Here is a 20,127-nt window from a genome sequence, read left to right as displayed (position 1 = left end):
ATACTCTTCTTCCTCAACAGACACATTTCCGATGTATTCGGAAGTGTTCATATCGAAATGTCCTCGCTTCCCCCCTACTTCCGGAACATTCCTCCATTTTCACCTTACATGTCTTCCCCTCTTCGGGGTCTGACTCAATAACTATGGGATTCTCTTCATAGTCTCCCACTCCATACTGAAAGTTTCTATATTGGTTTATGGCATCTTCGTCTATCTTAGGGTCATAACGAACTGGATCAGATCGAGTACCCATGAATGGTTCAAAACGCCACCCCGTAGAGTTTTCTATTGGAGTGTGGAACGTCTTGAGTTTTCGGACTCTTCTCCTGGTTCATAACCTCCATAGGAGCTACTAGGAAAATATCTGGGTGTTGGTGGATTGGATTCTGGCTCACGGGCATCTATGCTGATGTAATCACCAGTAGAATATACAGATGTATGGGGTTCCTCCTCCATAGGTTCTTTACCCTTGGGTTCCTCCTTAGGTTCAGTAAACTCCTCCAATATGGTATCAATTGCACCAACCAGATGGCGATACATTTGAAAGAACAAGGTTAATAGATTCATACAGTTATCCATATATTTGGCTGCTTCTGCATGTATCTTCCTGGCGAATTTGAAAGCGGTATGCGTACGAGCATACTCAATAAGTTCATTATAGGAAAGAGGTGTTTTATGCACTAGCTACGGCCATGAACCAGAAAGTCCAAGGCAATGCAGGTTTTTCTAAACATTTCTTCAAAAGGTTGCTTTTATTCTCAAGAGCTATGTCCGCTAGCCTTCACCGGGTGCTAGAACTTCATGGAGTTCCTTTTCAGCAGCATTCGCAGTTCCAAACCCGAAACAGTGAGTGACAAGCCACAATTTGATACACTCTGCAGAGGCGTGTTACTTTACCCATAAGAGAACTTATCATTGTTACCAGCCGAGTCTAGTTCTCGTCCACACTTTCTTGGTGTGAGGCCAGGTATAAGTCATAGCCAATCACTGGGCCTTCCCGCGACCCCGCATACCCACCCTTTTGTAATCCAATGGCCACGATTGACTCATATGATCGATCCCTGGGTCAGCCCGTTACAATACATCATAGATACAACCCGCAGTAGAAGCAATGGGTTGATTCCCCGGGGCCTCCTCCCCGCCTAAGTATCTGCATACTGGCCACCTGCGGTTGTATCTGTTCGTATGCGAGAGGGAAAAGAACAGCTGAATCCTCCGTCCCACTCCAGATCTTATGGTAAACACGAGTATTATGACGCAAGAATCACTGAACGACATTTATTGTTAATCCTATGTGAATATAAACCCATTGCAATGGAACTTCCACCAGGCTCATAACATGGTTCCATTGCCCACCACATATTCATTTTCATAATTGTAAAAGTAATATTTTGCTTTTCAATGCAGGAATGATATGAATAGTACTTTGCAAGTAATTTGATAAAAATACTCAAATGGCATGAGCAAGTGATGAACTTGCCTGAATACTGCAAGGTATTGCAGTTGGATGGTGCGGACTGACCCTTGTCCTCGGTTTCTGAATGATAGCATCATTGTCCGATAAGATCAATTGTTAAAGATCCAATTGATGCATGCTTTTGGTGTTTTTAGGTTGTTTCCCCCCAGTTGGTGTTTTTAATTTAATTCTCAGAGTTTTGGAATAAGAAATATTTGAATTTCCTCCTTAAGAGTAAAAATAATATCTTGGAATGTTTCCAAGAAGAGTTAAGTCCAATAATATTTATGGACTTGGTTGATTAAAAACATGAGGTTTATTATAAATTCCTATTTATTATTATTTTATTCTTTGGATAATAATTCTTTTACTAATCAATTTTTACTTTGGTTCATATTTTCAAATAAGTATTCGTTTGGAGTAGAGCATAATTTTTTAAAGTGGTATACATATTTTATTAGAGTTTTATATGATTTTTGGATTTAGTGTAAAGTTTCAATTTTAATAGGGTTGTGCAATTACCCTTTTGCCCCTGGGCCCACCAGTCAAACCAACCTACTGGGTTGGATTGGACCCACCCCACCTGGTCCTGCCCAACCGGCCTCATTTGATCCCCTCCTCAAACGCGACGAACCCTAACCCTAAATTGGCTCCCGCGACTCCCGTGTCACCTTCGCCATCGTCGGTCGATTCTAGCCGACTCCGACAGCCTTGCCCTCACCATGGGGTGCAATCGACGCGTCTCTCGATGGCGAAGCTTCCCGTCTGCATCGATCTGGAAAAGACGGCACCTTCCGCTCGTCCTCGACCCCTACTGCAACTAGGGTTGCGTTCGCCTCCGGTGATGCGCGTCGGGCAGACGCTCCAGGCCTTCCTGGTGCTGCTCGGCGACGTGCTGGTTGCTGTGCTGGGTGCGATGGTCCTCGGCATGGCTTGTCCTGGCCGCGGCTTGGTGCTGCCGTAGCCTAGTTCGTGCCGCCGTGGCCGCCATGGCCACGCCTTCGTGCTCCTGCTCCCAGGTACATGCTACTCCTCCCTCTCTCTTACTCCTCCTCATCTTCTTCCTCAGGATGCACGGACATCCCTCTGCTTGGTGTACTGGACTTGCCAGTACAGCTGCATCTGCTCTACTGCTACTATGGCCATGCCATTGGCCTGGCCATGCTGTTGCTAAGCTGCTGCTGCTGTGACTGTGATGCTCTGTAGGTTGTTATGTTCGTGGCTATTCCATGTTGTTCTAACTGCTGCTGCTGCTGTGCTATTAGCCATGCCCTGCTGTTGCTAGGGTTGATGTTGTTGTTGCTATACTGCTGCTATCTAATCTTGTTCTTCTCTGTGGTTACCCTGGCCAACTGCTGTAAGCAGTTTTTTGCTTATGCAAGTGCCAGTGTTGCTTGTGGATCACCTGTTATTCATTGTTGTGCTATCCTTGTGTTGCTCAATGCAGTGGTACATCAATTCTTCTTGATGTGCTTCTGGATACAATTATAAAAGGTTATATATATGTTGTTTCGTCAACTACAATTACTTGCAGTTGCTACTGCTTGTATTTGTGGCCTTGGATGATCCTGTGATCATCATCTGCTTATTGGATTATTATATACTTGTGTTATATGATGTTGTTGCTTGTCTACGAAGCTTCTCACCAAGTACTGGTGGTTGTTGTTGCTTGTAAAAGCATGACTGTTGGCTGGTGATCTATCTGATACATATGTATAATCCGTGTAGGCTTGCTGTTGGTGATTCTACATGTCTGTGAAGCTTTGCTTCCTCAATTCAGACATAAGGAATGAACTGCTGATGCAGTGATGATTTCCTATTTCATTTATACAAGTTTGGATGGAAACCAACTATAGCTGGCACCTCCACTTGTTGAACTCTCTGAAGTGATGATATGAATGTTTGGCTGGCTTTTGTGTATGGCTAGGTAGTTGTGACCCTAGCAGTGGATTTCTGCTAGATATGGTTGCTCCAGCCACTTGTATGCTTTCTGTGCAAAGATACTGGTGATCACCATTTGATTCCTGTACCATTTTCATGTTGAAAATCATATAGACACATATATGTCTATTTTTCTGATGGTTTTACCAGGCTGGTGCTGGTAGGTGAGTTTGGTTAGGCTAGCAATGGATCTAATCCATACTGGATGCTTTTGGTTGCCTCTGTGGTGATTCATTTGGGTATACCCAGTGTCCTTTGAGATTTTTTTCTCTGGCCTCTCCCTATTTTGCCAGCATCACATGGTCTAGGACCAAGTGATGATACACTTAGGGTAGCCCTACCCTATGGCTTGGGTGTGTTGTGCATATGTTGTGAAATATGAGAAAAACCATTGCTTGCTCATGAATCTTTGGTATACCTCACTCCAGCTCCTAGATGTTTGTTGTTGTAGAGGTTTTGCTTCTGTGATGGACTGGCTGGTGGTGTGCTTGTCCTTCCTCTCCTTGATTTTGATCTGCTGTGAGCTACTTCACCATTCTTGCTCAACAGTTGCCTGTTCTTGATGGAATAGGCACTGGATGGTCTCTACTGTTTACTGGTCTTGCTGTTCTACTCTTTCTGGTGCTTGTGTCGATGAATTCTAGGGTTTTGGAGCTGAAAAGCTTTTATACCCCTTTGTGCCGAGCTTCCTGGTCGACAACAATGTTGTTCACTTGGTGACTAGCCTAATTGGTTGTGTGTTGTTGGACATGCACAATGTCTTGTAAGTTGTGTGCTTCACTTGGTTGGGACTTGCTCCCTGGATGTGGATCAGCTCGGCTGATCCAAGTTGATCCCTTATTTTGCTTTATTTCTAACAGCCGTGGTGGTGCAATGCAATGCTTTGTTTTTCTTTGATGTGCAGGTTTGAAGCATCTCAAGATCATCAAGGTGTTCTTCATGATCAAGAAGATGAATAGCAGCTAGGGTTTTAGTTCTAGATACTTGTAATTTTCTTTTTATTCATTTTCTTTTCTTATTATTTGATTTATTGTAATTATATAAGGAATATTGTATTTGATAATGTATCATGTGTGTTAATTAATAAAGCTCAAGTTATCTCTATATTGAGCTTTATATTATATATATATGTCTTTTATTGTTATTTGTATATATTCAATATTATGATTTGAATTATATATTATTTAATCCAATTTGAATTGTTGGAGTTTGAATTTGAATTCAAACTCATTTCAATTTTCAAGTATCCATTTCAATCAAGATGATGCACAACTAATATGCAAAACCTAAATGCAAAGAGATCATGTCAAAGTTTATTGCACTCTCGAAACCCTAAACCCTATTTGGTGTCGAGAGAGAAACTTGATCCCCCTTTGATGTGTTATGTAATAAAGCGCAAAATTTCCCCAAATTTTATGATGAGATGCACATCCCTTCCTAAATCTACCCCGCAATTGTCTATAATCTTGGGATGTTACAAATATTTGACACGTAGCTCACCAAGCCCGAAGTCGGGTTCGCATGTCCAACGGAGCCAAGGTTGCCATGTAACTCACCGCCGCACACCACCAACTCCCTCCATGAATTCCTCTGGCCGATGGGACATATACAAGACGGAGACACCAAGAGGTGAACACGATCCCAATATCCCACATGGGATATGGGGTTCCCTTAGGAAGCTCTAGGGTGGAAAAGTGAGAGCACCGCCCTTAACAATGCCTTCCACAAGGATGCGACGTCCAAAGGCATCCTGTCGCATATTCCAGCGGGCAACTAGAGCAACTGGGCAAGGCCTTCGCTTGGCAGTCGCGAGCCGCTGTCCGGACCGGCACTACTGACCAAAGGTTAAGCCGTACTATATGCTATGCTTAAACTTTGCTAAAAATTACCCTTGCAATAATCTATCATCTATGGACCCACGCACAAGATCACAAGTGTACAATGGGATGATGGGGGGAGCTTTTTCTGCGTAGAACTGCAAATGCATGTTTCCATGCCACGGCCATATCACCTCCCATCTATCGATCTACAAACGTGCGGACCTGCAACAAGCAAGCATAGCAATTCAAATACTCCATTATTGTGCACACGAGTTGGCACCATGTTGAGTCTCATCATCAAAGTCCGGCCACTGTTGGCTTGTTGGAGCCCTGCATGGTAACAGTACTAGGGGTATACTATGCCTCCCCCCTTTCAAACTACTACGAGAGATCAATTCAATGTGGCCCATTTCCACCTGATCATCGACATGTGAATTGGCAAGTCAATTCATGTGTAGCAATGCACACACACCACCTATTCCCAAACATGGCGCTTTGTTTCATCGCTTTATAATGTGACCCTCCTAGCTAGGTTTTTTTTTTTTTAACGGTTGCAAGGATGACCAAATACTGTTGTTCTGTTAACTGTTAGATCGGTCGTTGTACTTGCACACCACCTCACAAGACGACAAGAAATTCCGTCCTAGGTTGTCTGGAGCACCATTGATTGTCGTGCAACAGGTGTGACCGTGCCGACAAGAGGCTAGAATGTGTAGATATGATGCCCGTGTTGTTCACTTTGTCGCGAAAGATAGTAGATACAGACAAAAGTGGAATATTCCAAATCTAAAGGGTGGGATATCACTGTTTCCTCGTCAATAGGAGTCTTTTTTATGTGTATTTTGTTGACCGCTAGTGCACTACCTACACGAGTGCTGCTCGATATAGAAAATAGAGACAAAGACATGTGGGTCCACTTGTCACGGTGACTCGATTGCTTTTAAATTAAGATTAATTATCATCCAATTTGAACACTCGAGGCACAATTAAAATTAGTACATCATATGAAAAAAATAGTAGCTGTCAGAATTGGCTATGATCAGGCAGCTGAGTTTCAAATTTGGTGTATTATTTGCAAACGTAAATTAAAAGGCATGAATCAGAATATTTGGAACATGAACAATAAAATCGAAACAGATACTAAACGAAATCAGAAATATATGAACTAGTTTTTTTTGCATGTAGAGGATGTATATGGGTATATGTGTACCAAGTTTCAAACTTAAATTCGAAAGTATGTAACTCGGGTGAAAAAGATAAAGTACCGATAAAAAAACACAAGTTCGAGGGTTTCACAGTGCGAGTTACAGATTTCTCCTTTTATGAAGGGCACATACATACATATTTTTCCTTCAAAACTGGTGTGCGCCCGTATCATTGTTATATTATAAAAAAAACATCCTACACTTACAAATAAGATTTTCTTGATGGTTTGAAACTCACGATAAGTTGTACCCGACTCCATCCACATATTATGGGCAGCTCCTTGGAGTTCCTCGTTCTTAGACTGCAGTCCATCACAGCCATTCACTTAAAATTTGGTTTTGCTATTTCTCAATCGATAAATAACAAATTATTAATTACACATGGAATCTAACTGACAAATAACGCTCCCTTTCATGATTCATTCTAGTTATGAGATGTAGCATAGTTGTAGCTGATATTTGATGTCATTATCTAACCAGATTTTTTTTCTGCGATGTATCTAACCAGAAATTAGTCACGTTGTACTTCAAAATATATGATCGTTGTTTGTTTGTACATTTTTCGTACCGGCCTATCGTTCACTCGACGTTTTTGCAGATAGATGGAGGTTTTCTAAAACAAAATATATGGGCCCATTTACAAGATCACTAGTGCAAGGGGTTGTCCCATGGGATGATGCGAACCTTTTTCTGCATAGAACTGCAATTCATGTCTCCTTGCCAGATCTCGTGGCTCTATCAATCTACAAACGTGCGCTCCTCCACTACCCTAGCTACCGAGCAAGCATGGCAAGACAAACAATTCAAATACTCTATTATTGTGCACACGAGTTGGCGCCAAAATCATGTTGAGTCTCGTCAATTCAACAAAGTCTGGCTACTATTGGCTTGTACTGCATCGTAACAGTAGTAGGCGTATACCATGCCTCCTCCTTTTCAAATTACCAGAGATCAATGTGCGTGGCCCAACTCCACCTGGTCGACATGTGAATTGGCAAGTCATTTCACGTGTAGCAATGCACCCTCGCCTGTTCTCAAACATGGCTTCTTGTTTCACCACTTTATAATGTGACCTTTCTAGGGTTTGTTTCTTCTTCCCATTGCACGGATGACCAAGTACTGTTGATCCGTTAACAGTTAGATCGGTCGGTGTACTTGCACGCCGTTGCACGCACGACAGGGATTCCGTGCTTGGTTGTCCGAAACACCATTGATTATCGTGCAATAGGTGTAACCATGCCGACAAACGGTTACAATGTGTAGTTATGTTGCCTATGTTGTTCCCTTTGTCACGAAAGCTAGTAGATACAGGCGGAAGTGGAATATTCCGAGTCTAAAGGGCGGGATAACAGTTGTTTCCTCGTCACTAGGAGTCTTTTTCTTTACGAGTACTTTGTTGGCTGGTAGTGCACTACCTACATGATGGCCGCTCGATGTACAAAATAGAGGCACAGACCATGTGGGTCCACTTGTCACCGTAACTCAATTAGGATTATCATCCAATGTGATTAACTAATACAGGGTTAAAATTACCATCATACTGATTTTTTCTGGCAAATGTGAATTAAAAGGCACACCACATACATTGTGCATTCCTTTGGCCCCCTCTTGTCAGCCACTCTACATCAATATTTTTTTCAACCTAAGTCTTGCATGATAAAAAGATGCAACAAATGGGCTTTAGGGGATGATGCATGTTTCCTAGTACTCTAGGTTTTTTGCCAATCCTGGAGAGGCAGCGATAACTAGCAATAACCAACTGACCTAGAGAGGCCAGCCATGCCAGAATGATTGATGTGTTGCAACAGTACGTACTCTCCTTTCGAAACCTGCGGAATCTCTATCTTGTAAGACGATGAACAGACACGCAATCCCGTCTCGTGTCCTGTCCATTCTGCTGTGACGGTCTCATCCATCCATCCAACATCTTTCTCCCTACGCTCTCATGCATGTCAGATTTACCACATGCAACGCTGTAGTTTCTCTCTCCCCCTCGTATTTGTTTTAGACCACATCCTTCATCGTACAATTATGAAAAATGTACTAGTAGGATCAGATGTGAGTAGGTTAACAACTTAGCATGATCATGTGAGTATCTTAACCTGGTAAGTGATGCATGATAGCGTTTTTTCTTTACGAATCCGATCATTTAGCAAAACTAATATGTCTCATTTGACCTTTCAGTGAAATAATTTCAATATCACACCTATGGCCGGTACCTACGAGAATGAAGCTAAAGTTATGCAGGGTTGATCCAAAAAGTTTGGTGGAAAATGGGTCAAAAGAATTCGACGCCAAACTGCGCTGACCTACTTTGGTGCCGTCTGTTGTGGCGTCGACATCACTTCGGCGCCGAACATACTTGCTGTAAGGGCTGCAAACTAGTTGAGTTCGAGCGAGCTATACTCGACTCAGCTCAACTCATACAAAAAAAATTGAGCAAGCTCAGACGGAGTCGAGTTAAATGTCAAGGCATAAAATTGACTCATCCTCAACTTGTAACGACCTCGAGTTGATCTCAACTGAGTTTCGAGCTAGCTAAGCAGGAGAGCGAAATTCTTATATTCCAAGGCAATTCTTTCATACAGTTTAAAGTACAACAACATCATAAGAAAACACAAAAATATTCTTTTCAGTAACAACCATGGTAATATAAATTTCTTCGAAAGACTATTACCCCGTGATTGTAACATGGCACAAAGACCCACAAAATATATCTAGCTAGGATGACAAATTAGAGGAAAAAGTTGATAAAAGTTCGGCATTGTGCAAAGATCGTAGGTGTTCTTGGAGCAACCATCGGCCTCGAAGTAATTCATGAAACCATGTATTATTAATGCCTAAATTTCCTCTTTTAATTCACCTTCCGGTTTTGGTTGTATGTAGAAGAAAAGAAAATTCCCATTCGGACTAAAAAATTCCCATTTATTTTCGAGACGATCACGAGTCGAACTAAAAAAAAGCGAGTCGATCTTGATCGGCTCACGAGCCTCGAGCTTTTCTTGCGGCCCTACTTGGTGTTGACCTGCATTATTTCTTCTTGTTGGTAAGATTCCGAACTGTTTTCGCCCGATCAGATGAGGCATTAGTTGTGCCTGGATAAGATTTATCAAGAACAATAACAATATGATGATAGTAAGCTGGGTGGTGCGCGAACCTGCGAATAAATTTCCTTGAAATTGGCTGGGATTTTCCACTCGGTCGTGCCAGAGACTCACAGGACGGTGTGACCCCAGCCCAAGGGAAACAGATGGAGGACCACCACAATCCACAAGATATACGCTTCAGAGTAAGCATTGGCCACGCCCCTGGACCATCGATCGATCCCAAGCTGGGGCTGCTTCTTGGAGACCATTGCTTGGATCACACAAAATAACGTGGTTCACGGGTAATCCCTCCTGATCCCCAACATTGCTTGGTTGTGATTTTTTGAAACCAGGGATTGTGTAAATAATGCTGATTGATTAGTTAGCGAATAAGTGAGATGCAGAGAGAGGACCAATGATGGTGGTGAGAAAGCTGTGGGAAACAGACGCAAGGTGGTCGGGGGCCCACTGGGCGCAACGGGGTTTGGGTGGGCCCCCACGGGCTTTACAGCGGTTGAGGCTGCAGGGGAACGGGGGGCAGCGCCCATCAGGTCCAGGCCCAGCATTCAGGTCCCAGATGAACCCCCACCGCCCACTCCATCATTGTACCCTCGCTTTGACCGCTGGTCTCCTCTCCTCCTTCCTTCTTCACCCTCTCTCTCTATATCTTGATCTTGATTGATGGCTGCAAACTTCCTGATCGATTCGTCCAAGTTCGTTTCTACATCATTACATGTCACTCTGTCTCAGTTTACTTGATGAATTATGTATCCGCATACACTTCCCATTTTCGTTAGTACTCCTTTTTTTAGGCAAACTATCGTTACTTACTCCGGCAGAGAAAATAAACCAATGCTTTATTATTTTGGGCCCTAAATTACATCAACTTTTACGGCCCAAGTAACGTAGACTGGGCTAACCAGCCCATTTCAGGCTGGCCCATCGAAATCCACAAGGTCTGTTCGAGCTGTACAGGGGGCTGCTTTACACCGACCTGGTCGGTGCCGAGCATGGAGCCGCACACCCCGGCCGTTGTTGGGCCCGGCCCACTATCCCCGACCGGCTGTTTTATTTCGCTGTTGGCTGCGGTGGCTAGCTGGGCCGCGGCCCACTAGAAGGTAACTCTCATTTCGTTTATTTCTTTTTTCTGCTGTTTCTTTTTTATTTTTCGTAATCCGGGTTTTTCCAGAAAATTTCTATTTTTCACAAACATGAAATTAAAAAAATCAAATATTTTTAAAAATATAATTTTTTAAAAAATAGAACAGTTCTCAAATTTGAAAGATTTTTAATTTTAAACGATTTTTAAGTTTGAACGATTTTTAAATTTGAACAATTTTTTATTTTGAACTATTTTTATGTTTGAACGATTTTTTGAATATGAACAAATTTAAAATTTTAACGATTTTCCTATTTAAACATTTTTCGAATTTGAACGATTTCCAGATTTGAACATTTTTTAAATTTGAACAAATTTTAGATTTGAACTTTTTAAATTTTTTTTAAAATAAAATAAACAGAAAAGAAACAAAAACAAAAAATAAAGAAACAGAAAAAAAAATAAAAGAAAAAGAAACAGAAAACAGAAAACAGAAACAGAAAACAGAAAACAGAAATAAACGTGAAACGGGCCGACCAGGCCGGTAACCACCGACCTGGTCGGTGTATAGAAATTGCGAGCTGTACACGCGAGTTCAGAAACTTCGGGAGCGACGCTCTAAGCGAAGCGTTATGATAGCTCCGCTCAGAGAGGTGCGGGTGATAGTCGTTAATGGGCTCGGCCCATTAAAGCGTAAACATCTTGTTCGTCCTACTGGTGTGCGATCTGAAAAACTGTTAAAACTGGAAAATTCTTTAGATCTAAAAAATGTTCAAAGTGAAATTCGTTCAGATTTTGAAATTGTTTCTACTAAAATTTGTTCGGATATTAAAAAAATTATATAAAAAAATATATTTTGAAATAGTTCATATCTAAAATTTGTTTGTATTCAAAAAATGTTCAAATTTTAAATTTGTTCGTATTGTCAAACTGTTCAAATTTAAAATTTGTTGGATCTCCAAAATGTTCAAATTTAAAATTTGTACGTATTTTCGAATTAATTTTTTTTTTCAAAATCTGAGAAATTCCATAAAAAAGTTCGAAATAAGAAATAGACTAAAAAATGTTCAAAATTATAAATTGTTCAAATCTTAAAAAAAATCAACCTTGAAAAAAGTTCAAAAGTGAAAAATGTTCAAAATTTAAAAATGTTCAGGTTTTTAAAATAAAAAAAATAGACCAGCAGAAAAACGAAAAAGCAAAAAAAAAACCCAAAAAAACGTAAGAACCAAAGAAAGCGGAAGAAAACTGAATAAAAACCACAAGTAACCACCAGCATCCCCCTAACGGGCCCGGCCCAAACATGTAAAATCCTGTGCGGCGCCTCAGATAGGGGCCGCAATGGGCGGAGAATAGGATCCGCGAGAAACTTCCCAGTTTATGATCACAGTGATGGGGGTATCACGCCCTCGTCCGCGCTTGACGCGTGGCAGCGCATGCGTTCAGGAAAAGAGCAACCCGGCCGAGCCAGCTTACATCCCGCGCCGCGCGTAAGTTGCCTCGCGCGTACGTCGTCGCGCGTACTCGTCCTGCGGCGCGCGCGTACTCCTTCCGGCCACGCGCGTAACTCGCCCCGCGCAGGTACGGTGGCACACATGTGCGAGTACAAGTACAAAACAGCACACGAGCAGGTACAATCACGCACAACACACGAGTACAGTTGAACACACATGCGAGTACAGGTATAGTCACGCATACGAGCAGGTACATTCGTGCACACGAGCAGGTACAGCCACGCACAACACACGAGTACAGTTGAACACACAGGCGAGTACAAGTACAGTCACGCACACGAGCAGGTACAGTCACGCACAACACACGAGTACAGTTGAACACACGAGCGAGTACAAGTACAGTCACGCAGACGAGCAGGTACAAACGCGCATACGAGCAGGTACGATCGTGAACACAAGCAAGTACATGTACGAAGTACATGGTGCACACGAGCAGTACAAATGCGCGCGTAATGCAGTACAGCACACGGGCGAGTACGATTAGCGAGTAAAGGGAAAAATTACACCAAATACACTAAAAACAAGTACTTATCGCTAAAACACGAGTACGCAGACACACCACATGTACAATCATAATATTATTGGAAGTACGAAAAAAAAGTATCTCCAAACCTATCAACATGGGATCTAGTTTTGAAGATCTCGACGCGAGGATCTCAAAAGTGAAAACGGTTCGCAATTTGGACTTACGGTTCTCAAGATATTTCATTTTGAACAATGAATCTAGAAGAAAAAGGGAAAAACTGACACAACCCAGTCTTCTCTCTCCTCCCCTATCCCCACCTTGCTTCCCCTTGCGACACGTGGCGAGCAGGGAGACCACTTCCCAGAGATTTCCTGCCACCACAGCGCGCCACTTGTCGCGTGCGGAGCGAGTTGTGTTCCCTTCGCCAAGGTTGGCCTTTTTTTAACGATTTTTCACAGTGATGGAGGCAACAAAGTTCGCTGTATACAACGAAACGATGTACAGCTCCATTCTCATCCACACGGAAACTCCAGAACCAGTCAGCTTCACGAGCGGCCTGTTGCGAGCTTCACGATGCAGAATACGGGGCGGCGCCCAGGAACGGTACGAGCGCGGCAAGGTGATGTCTCAGTAAGGTGTACACGGACTCGGTGCTCACCGCCACTACACGAGAGACCATGCCAGTTCCCTGCGGCAACCAGAAAACAGATGCTGCTACAATTTCTGTGAGCCAAGTGTGCGTGATCAGCTATGCTGCACTACTGCAGCCCTGTAGGAAGAAGGAGCGGCAACTAACCGTGCGACCGAATGGACTGCAAGAGGCGATGAGCGGGGGCGAGTAGAGGCTGAGGCCTTGCGGCGTAGCGGCTGCCACCAGAGGTAGGAGGACGCAGTTGGACAGACATCATGTTCTTCACTTCATCCTGCAACTGATCTTGTATGTGCTTAGCTTTGGCCTGCAAAGGGAAACCTCAACAGCACGGTTCAGATTCAGTCAGCCAGAGTCCAGGAAACCTTATATATAGATTGGTGGCATGCCGCAAGGCAGCACACTCCGAAGCCGATGCACAAAGGGCTGGCGACTGCGACGTTGCTGGTGCCATGGATGGTCTGGAGGGAGCCCAATCTTCAACTCAAGACCTGTGTGCCAAGATTAAAGAGGAAGCAAAAAACTGAGGTTACTGCAGGCGCAAATGGGCTGAGAGATGTCTTGCCAACAACGGACATTCACTAAACTCCCCAATCCGTGATAAATTGTGTGTAAACCTGTTAGGAGGTTAAGTAATAAAATACCCTTTATCGGAAAAAAAGGAGGTGTGTAACAAACTCTACCTTTCAATTAAATGAAACGCAAAGTTCCCTTTGCGTTTTGTTGGAAAAAAAGAACCTTAAATACATACATATATATGACTAGTTCAACATTGATTCATACATGATAAACCTTCCAGTATAATATATTTGGACATAGATTGAAACATCATAAATCTTCCAGTACAATACAGTTGAACATAGATTGATACATGATAAATCTTCTAGTACACTATACTTGGACATAGATTGAAACATCACAAATCTTCCAGTACAATACAGTTGAACATAGATTGATACATGATAAATCTTCTAGTACAATATACTTGAACATCGATTGATACATGAGACCAAACCAGTGCTGGTGATCTCAGCTTCTACCCCATTTTACCTCTCAAGGAAGCCCAGGAAACAACCACTTGCACATAAGCCCGGTCATACGGCGAGTACCAAGAAACTCTCCATTTCCTCTTGAACAAGAGGGTGCAGAAGACCACCCAGAGACCCATCACATATCCAGAACCCATGGCGGGGAAAAATGAAACCATTTCATTGCTTGCATCTCCATGGCTGTCTCCTGGAATTGGCTCGGGTTGTGATGCGCATTTCCGCGAGAGAGGAGGACCGCAGAGGCCAGGGTTGCCGATGTATATAGATGCCGGGTCTTCAAGTGTTTGGAGTTGATTTCCAGTAGGTATCCTCCCACTCAGAATGTTGTAGGACAGGTTCAGGCGACTCAGTGATGTGAGAGCCGATAAGCTTGAAGGGATTTCACCGGACAAACCATTGTGTGATAGGTCGAGTGACTCCACTTGCATTAAAGCCCCAATCTTCTCAGGAATTTTTCCGTTGAAGTTGTTCCACGATAAGTTCAGACTCTTCAATGCAGCGAGAGTGCTGATTTCTTCAGGAATCTCTCCAGTAAGACTGTTACAAGATAAATCAAGATTCACCATATATATGATTTCTCCTGTATATAATCTCTCTTGACCTTTTATGAGTACCGTCAAATTCTCAGTAATTAGTCCCTCGCCATCATCCCCTTCTCCAAAAGTGAATGCACCCCGAAGATCGTCAGCGTTGTCTCTTACTTGTGCCATGCCTGTGCAATTAACGATAGTCTTCGGTACGGTCCCTGACATATAGTTGTAGGCAAGGTCCAAATATTGAAGATTAACAACCTTCATAAGCTCGACTGGAATGTGACCATAAAACATATTGGATCTCAGTCCCAAGAATGACAAAGAAGATAGGTTCTCCCCAATCCATGATGGTAAAATCCCAGAGAATTGATTGTATCCAAGATCAAGAAAGACAAGTTGTGGGCAGTTCTTCAGAAGTGAAGGAAATTCACCTGAGAGGCTATTGTTTCTTAAGCTTAGATTGACAATACTCAGACTTGTCATGTTTGTGCTGGATTCATTGACAAGGCAATTAGTTATTGACCCATTGAGATTATTCCTTGATAGATCTAGCAACCGCAATGATCGCAACCTGCACAAAGAAGATGGAATGGCACCAGAGATCATGTTGTCATATAGAATAAGTGTTATAAGCCCTGGGGCTCCAAAGTCTATTGGTAGTGGCCCAACTACATTGTTCCGACTGAGATCTAAGCCAGTTAGATTGATGGGAAGCTTAGGTATTGGACCACCAAACTGGTTAGAACTGAAATCCATTGCTTTCGCTCTCATATATTCCATTGTTGATGGGAGAACTCCTTTTATCTGATTATTTCGGATATTGAGATACACCACTGAGGAAGCTACAATCCAAAACCAATCTGGTAACATGTCATTTATGTTTGTGCTTGACACATCAAGACTCGCTACCTGTGTTTGCCATCTAAGCCACTCCGGAAATTTAGGCCCTAGTGGGCAGGACCGAAGGTGAATCAATGTTAGACTGAAAGGAGGAATCCAAGTTGGACTCACTGTGATGGCTATGGAGTTGTCTGACAACTTCAATTCCTCCAAAACATGTAAACGTGAAAAATGGCCTTCGTGCATGACCCCATCCAAGTTGTTCGAGTAAAGGACTAACTTTCTTAGCTTTCTGAGCTCTCCTATCCACAGCGGCACATGACCAGTGAGTTTATTGCCAGAGAGATCTAGCCAGCTCAGGTTGCTCAAGGATTTTACTAGTGTACTTGGCAGGTTTCCAGTCAGATTGTTGTATGGCAGAAACAACTTTTGAAGTTTATTCCTTGAACAAATAGGTAATCGATGGAATAGTTCTGATATACTGCCGTTGATATTGTTTGTTTCAGAAACTAATACGTCCAAGTTGCATAGATTCTTCATGTTGGATGGTATCATGCCCACAAGGTTATTGAATGACAAATCAAGTTCCAACATGGAAGTCATATTACCTATCTCATCCGGAAATGGGCCATAGAAATAATTGAATGAGATATCTAGATACTTGAGGCCACTTAAATCCCAAAACCAGTTGGGTGTGCTACGTTTATGGAAGTCGTTGCCCGAAATATCTAGTGTTTCAAGAGATGTCAGGTTTGTGAGCTGAAGAGAATCAGGGCTACTTCCAAGCAGGCAAAAGGAAAGACGAAGAACTTTCAGAGTTAGAAGCATGTTCACCGCCGGAAGCCAGTGAACAGCTGTACTGAGGTTCACACCAGTCATATCCAGGTGCTCAATAGAAGTCAACCGTGACAACCACGTGATATCAGTGGAATATATGTTGTATGAGAGGGTCTCAAGATTTAAGTACCGTAAGTTGGAGAGATTACCCAGCTGTGGTGGTATCCTTCCAATGAAATTTGACCTTGATAGGTTGAGGTATCTCAACTTATGGAGAGAACCCATGAACTCCGGTATCTGTATCTTGTTGAAATTGTTGCAGCTGAGGTCGATATAGTGCAGGTGCTGTAAATCTAGAAGAGAGGAGCTTATGTTGCCAGCTAGCACCTGCCAAGGCCCATCGCCGCTTCTGCAATCAGTGCCACGGATATCAAGCCTGACAACATGGCCGGTTCTATTGCTGCAATAGATGCCCTTCCATCGGCAGCAGTCATCACCCTTCCATGACGAAAGGAGGTTGCCATGGTCTGATAGACCTGCCCTGAAGGTGAGAAGGGCAAACCTCTCACTGGCAATACAGCTGGTGATCATACCATTTGTATGGGCAAACCTCTCCTCTGTAGTGCTCTTAGCTTGAGTGAACAAAAGCAAGGCTATGGCTATTTGGATGCAGGAGAGCTGAAGCGTGTACATGGGTGAGTATGCCATGGGTATGTGTTCTTCTAGGTGTAGGACACTCCTTGGTATACCTGATATACCAAGCCTTCGAGTATTGTTTTGTGTTGTATCATTTTTTTTCTGATCACAGTGTAGGAGGCGATTGGTTAATTAGTTTAATGGTGGTGTCAAAACGACTCTTGCGGCCGGTGTGTGATGGGAGATCAGCAGCCGTAGGAGGGCGACATGTGGCGATTTGGCTGCAATTGTGTTAGTTGTAAACTTGGTGGTTAGCTTTGATTAGATATGTAGACAACTAAACTATCCGAATAACCTAATTGGTCAGTAACCACCACTCTTAGAAGTCGGAATGCCCTTTTAAAAGAGTGGTGTTTTGGAACATGGGTGCATATGCTCCCTATATTTTGAAATGCATCTTACACATGTTTTAAATTTCAAAAAAATTGAAACAAAAAATCCGCACGTACATCTTTACGTGCTACGCGCTTACAAAGTAAACGACTTATCATGTGATGTGTGTAAAAAAGACAAAATTCAGTGCTAAAAATAATGCTTTTCACAAGATAAACTTTCTCCTTTTTACATAGATCACAAAAAATATTTGTTTTTCGTGAAACTTGACAAACATTCATATATTATGGAGGTGTACATGTAGAATTTTTTGTCCAAATTTTTTGACATTTCAAAATATGATTTTTTGGTAGAGGGAGCATACGCACCCGGGAGCCGAATTGAATTTCCGCTTTTAAAACAGATGAACTCTTTGTTTGTGATAACAGTTAACAATAAGAGCCAAGTTGGGAATGAGTACACAAGAGTCAATACAAGTCGCAGCCGTCTCCCTGTCTACTATCTGGAAACACCAATTGCAGGAGGCAGTAGAAAATGCAGTGACTTCTACCAACGAAAATTTCAGATCTACACCTTGATCATGCCTTCCGTAAGAAAAGGTACTTAATTTTTTTTTAGAAAACAGCTGGTGGCGATCGGCAGCTTCCTCTGTCTGTGTATATTTGCTCTCTCAAATGTTCGCCGAGTTTGCTGTTAGCCCCTTAACTTAAACTGTAGAGTGGAGCATCTACCAACACGATGGTAAAGCCGAGTGCAGTGTTCCCACAACTATCCAATGTTAATGATTTTAGCGACTGAGATTCAGGAGATCCAGACCGCTTTACCTTATCACGACTACCTCTTTTTGAACTCTGAATTTGATGTAGAAGCGCGCGGCCTTGTTTTGATTTTCTGTTATTTCTTCGGCAATCCATTCTAATGTGTTTGAAGTTTTATTTGTTGAATCTGACGATTCATTCTTTGTTACGAACTAACTCAAAACCTGGGAAAACCACTGACAGAAATCCTCAAAGAAAATGATAATTGAGGGAAAGGTAACGTTCCTCAACTGAACAATATTCACAGAGCTGAACATATGTAGCACTACATAAACTTACCCCAGTAACACAACCATCGCACCGACGTTGTATTCCTGCATCCGCTCAGAAATACTACAATTCGAGCCCTGTTGACATGGCACAATTTTTAGCTTAAGCAATGACGAATGAGATGAATCGGCTTAATCAAGCACGTGCTAGGAGAAGGGTGTAAGTTCTCACGGAGTCAATAAAGAGATGATGATCTTTGTGCGCCGATGGCTTAAAATGAGTGCACACCTTCCATCTTCCAACCACACGACCTGACTCGTGCATGTGCGAAACACACAATGTAGCAACTCCAACCGGAAACCAAAAAAGAGAGGATGATCTTCTTCCGAAAGAATATTGGTTGACGCTCTTGTAGGAGTTGAAGTCCCATATTTCTCCACTTTCATACCGGCCATTTGTAAACCAATCTACAAGGACCAGGTTTGAACTGCCGGAAACATGGAAAACTTGGTTCTGGTAGCATCGAGAGGTTGAGAAGCAGGTTACAGGATCTGGGATAACTGCAAAGAGTACATCCTTTCCAACTGTTGCCTACTGCATGTAACAAATTATCATTATTTTCTTACCAACAAACCTACAAAAGTAACCATCTTAGAAACAAAGGGGCAAAGCCCAAAGATGTATGATTTTAATTCTGAAGAAACATTACCTCTAGAACCTGCTCGGAACATTTTAAACTCTCAGCCTTGTAACCTGAACATGTACTTGACAATCAGAAAACAAGGTCTTCTAGGAACACAGCTTTATTAATAGTAAAGATTTGGTGACTGAGCTTGTGTCTACACTAACCAGAGGCATGACAGTAAATCGGTAGAAAGTTATCCTAAACTGCTAACAACAGAGCTCGGAGATAATACTGTTGGCATCTAATTTGTCTTGCTTCAAAAAAAAAAGTTCATAGATCATAATACAAAGAAGAAATCATTTGATGACCCAAATTTGGCCCCAGCTCCGACGTTGGAGAAAGAACAGTACTCTCAAGTGCATATGATACTATTATAACAGATTATCATTTCCATGCTCAACATCGCGGTAATCAAGTATTACCATTATTACAGGAAAATGCTACCGGAGTGCGGCCACGGATTTAGTAATTGGGCCCTAAATTACATGAACTTTTATGGGCCAAGTAAAACACATAACTGGCCCAGCAAACCCTTTTGGCTGGCCAACAGAAGGCCAGATGATTCGGGGCGCGCCTACTCATCGCATTAAGCGGCGATCCGGAACGCCTCCGCTCAGGAAATCAGATGGTCCTGAGTAAGATGGGCCAGGCCCATGTTAGATACGTGCACCAGTTTACATAGTACTAGTTTCTTTGAACTCGTTTTAGTACGTGCAGACTACGTAGTAGTTTCTTTAAACTCGTTCGAGTATGTTCAGATACGAAACCGAAAATCTTCTAAGCTGAAAAAGTTTAAATTTCAATAATGTTCATATACGGAAAAGTCAAAATTTTAAAATGTTCTGAGTAAAAAGTGCTCAAATAATTATTTAAATTTAAAAATATTCAAATTTCAAAATTGTTCAAATTCCAAAAATGTTTGAATCTAAAAAAAATTCATAATAAGAAAA

General features: G+C 42.3%; 1 protein-coding gene and 1 pseudogene across 1 annotated transcript; both read right to left on the bottom strand.

Moving 5' to 3' along the window:
• Positions 1-13,045: 13,045 nt before the first annotated feature.
• On the bottom strand, positions 13,046-19,580 carry LOC127310479 (urease accessory protein D-like; annotated as a pseudogene).
• LOC139832141 (receptor-like protein EIX1) lies at positions 14,075-17,828 on the bottom strand. The gene has a single exon (XM_071821683.1). The coding sequence runs from the start codon at positions 17,141-17,143 to the stop codon at positions 14,273-14,275; it is 2,871 nt and encodes a 956-aa protein (XP_071677784.1). The 5' UTR covers positions 17,144-17,828; the 3' UTR covers positions 14,075-14,272.
• Positions 19,581-20,127: the final 547 nt, after the last annotated feature.

The sequence above is a fragment of the Lolium perenne genome, chromosome 6, assembly GCF_019359855.2.
Source record: "Lolium perenne isolate Kyuss_39 chromosome 6, Kyuss_2.0, whole genome shotgun sequence".
Classification (NCBI taxonomy): domain Eukaryota; kingdom Viridiplantae; phylum Streptophyta; class Magnoliopsida; order Poales; family Poaceae; genus Lolium; species Lolium perenne.
Note: the sequence above shows the minus strand (reverse complement) of the source record. Positions and strands in the feature narration are given on the sequence as shown.

Bases quoted from the DNA above. Each gene is read 5' to 3' on its own strand.
- LOC139832141 (XM_071821683.1), bottom strand. From the start codon at position 17,143: ATGGCATACTCACCCATGTACACGCTTCAGCTCTCCTGCATCCAAATA.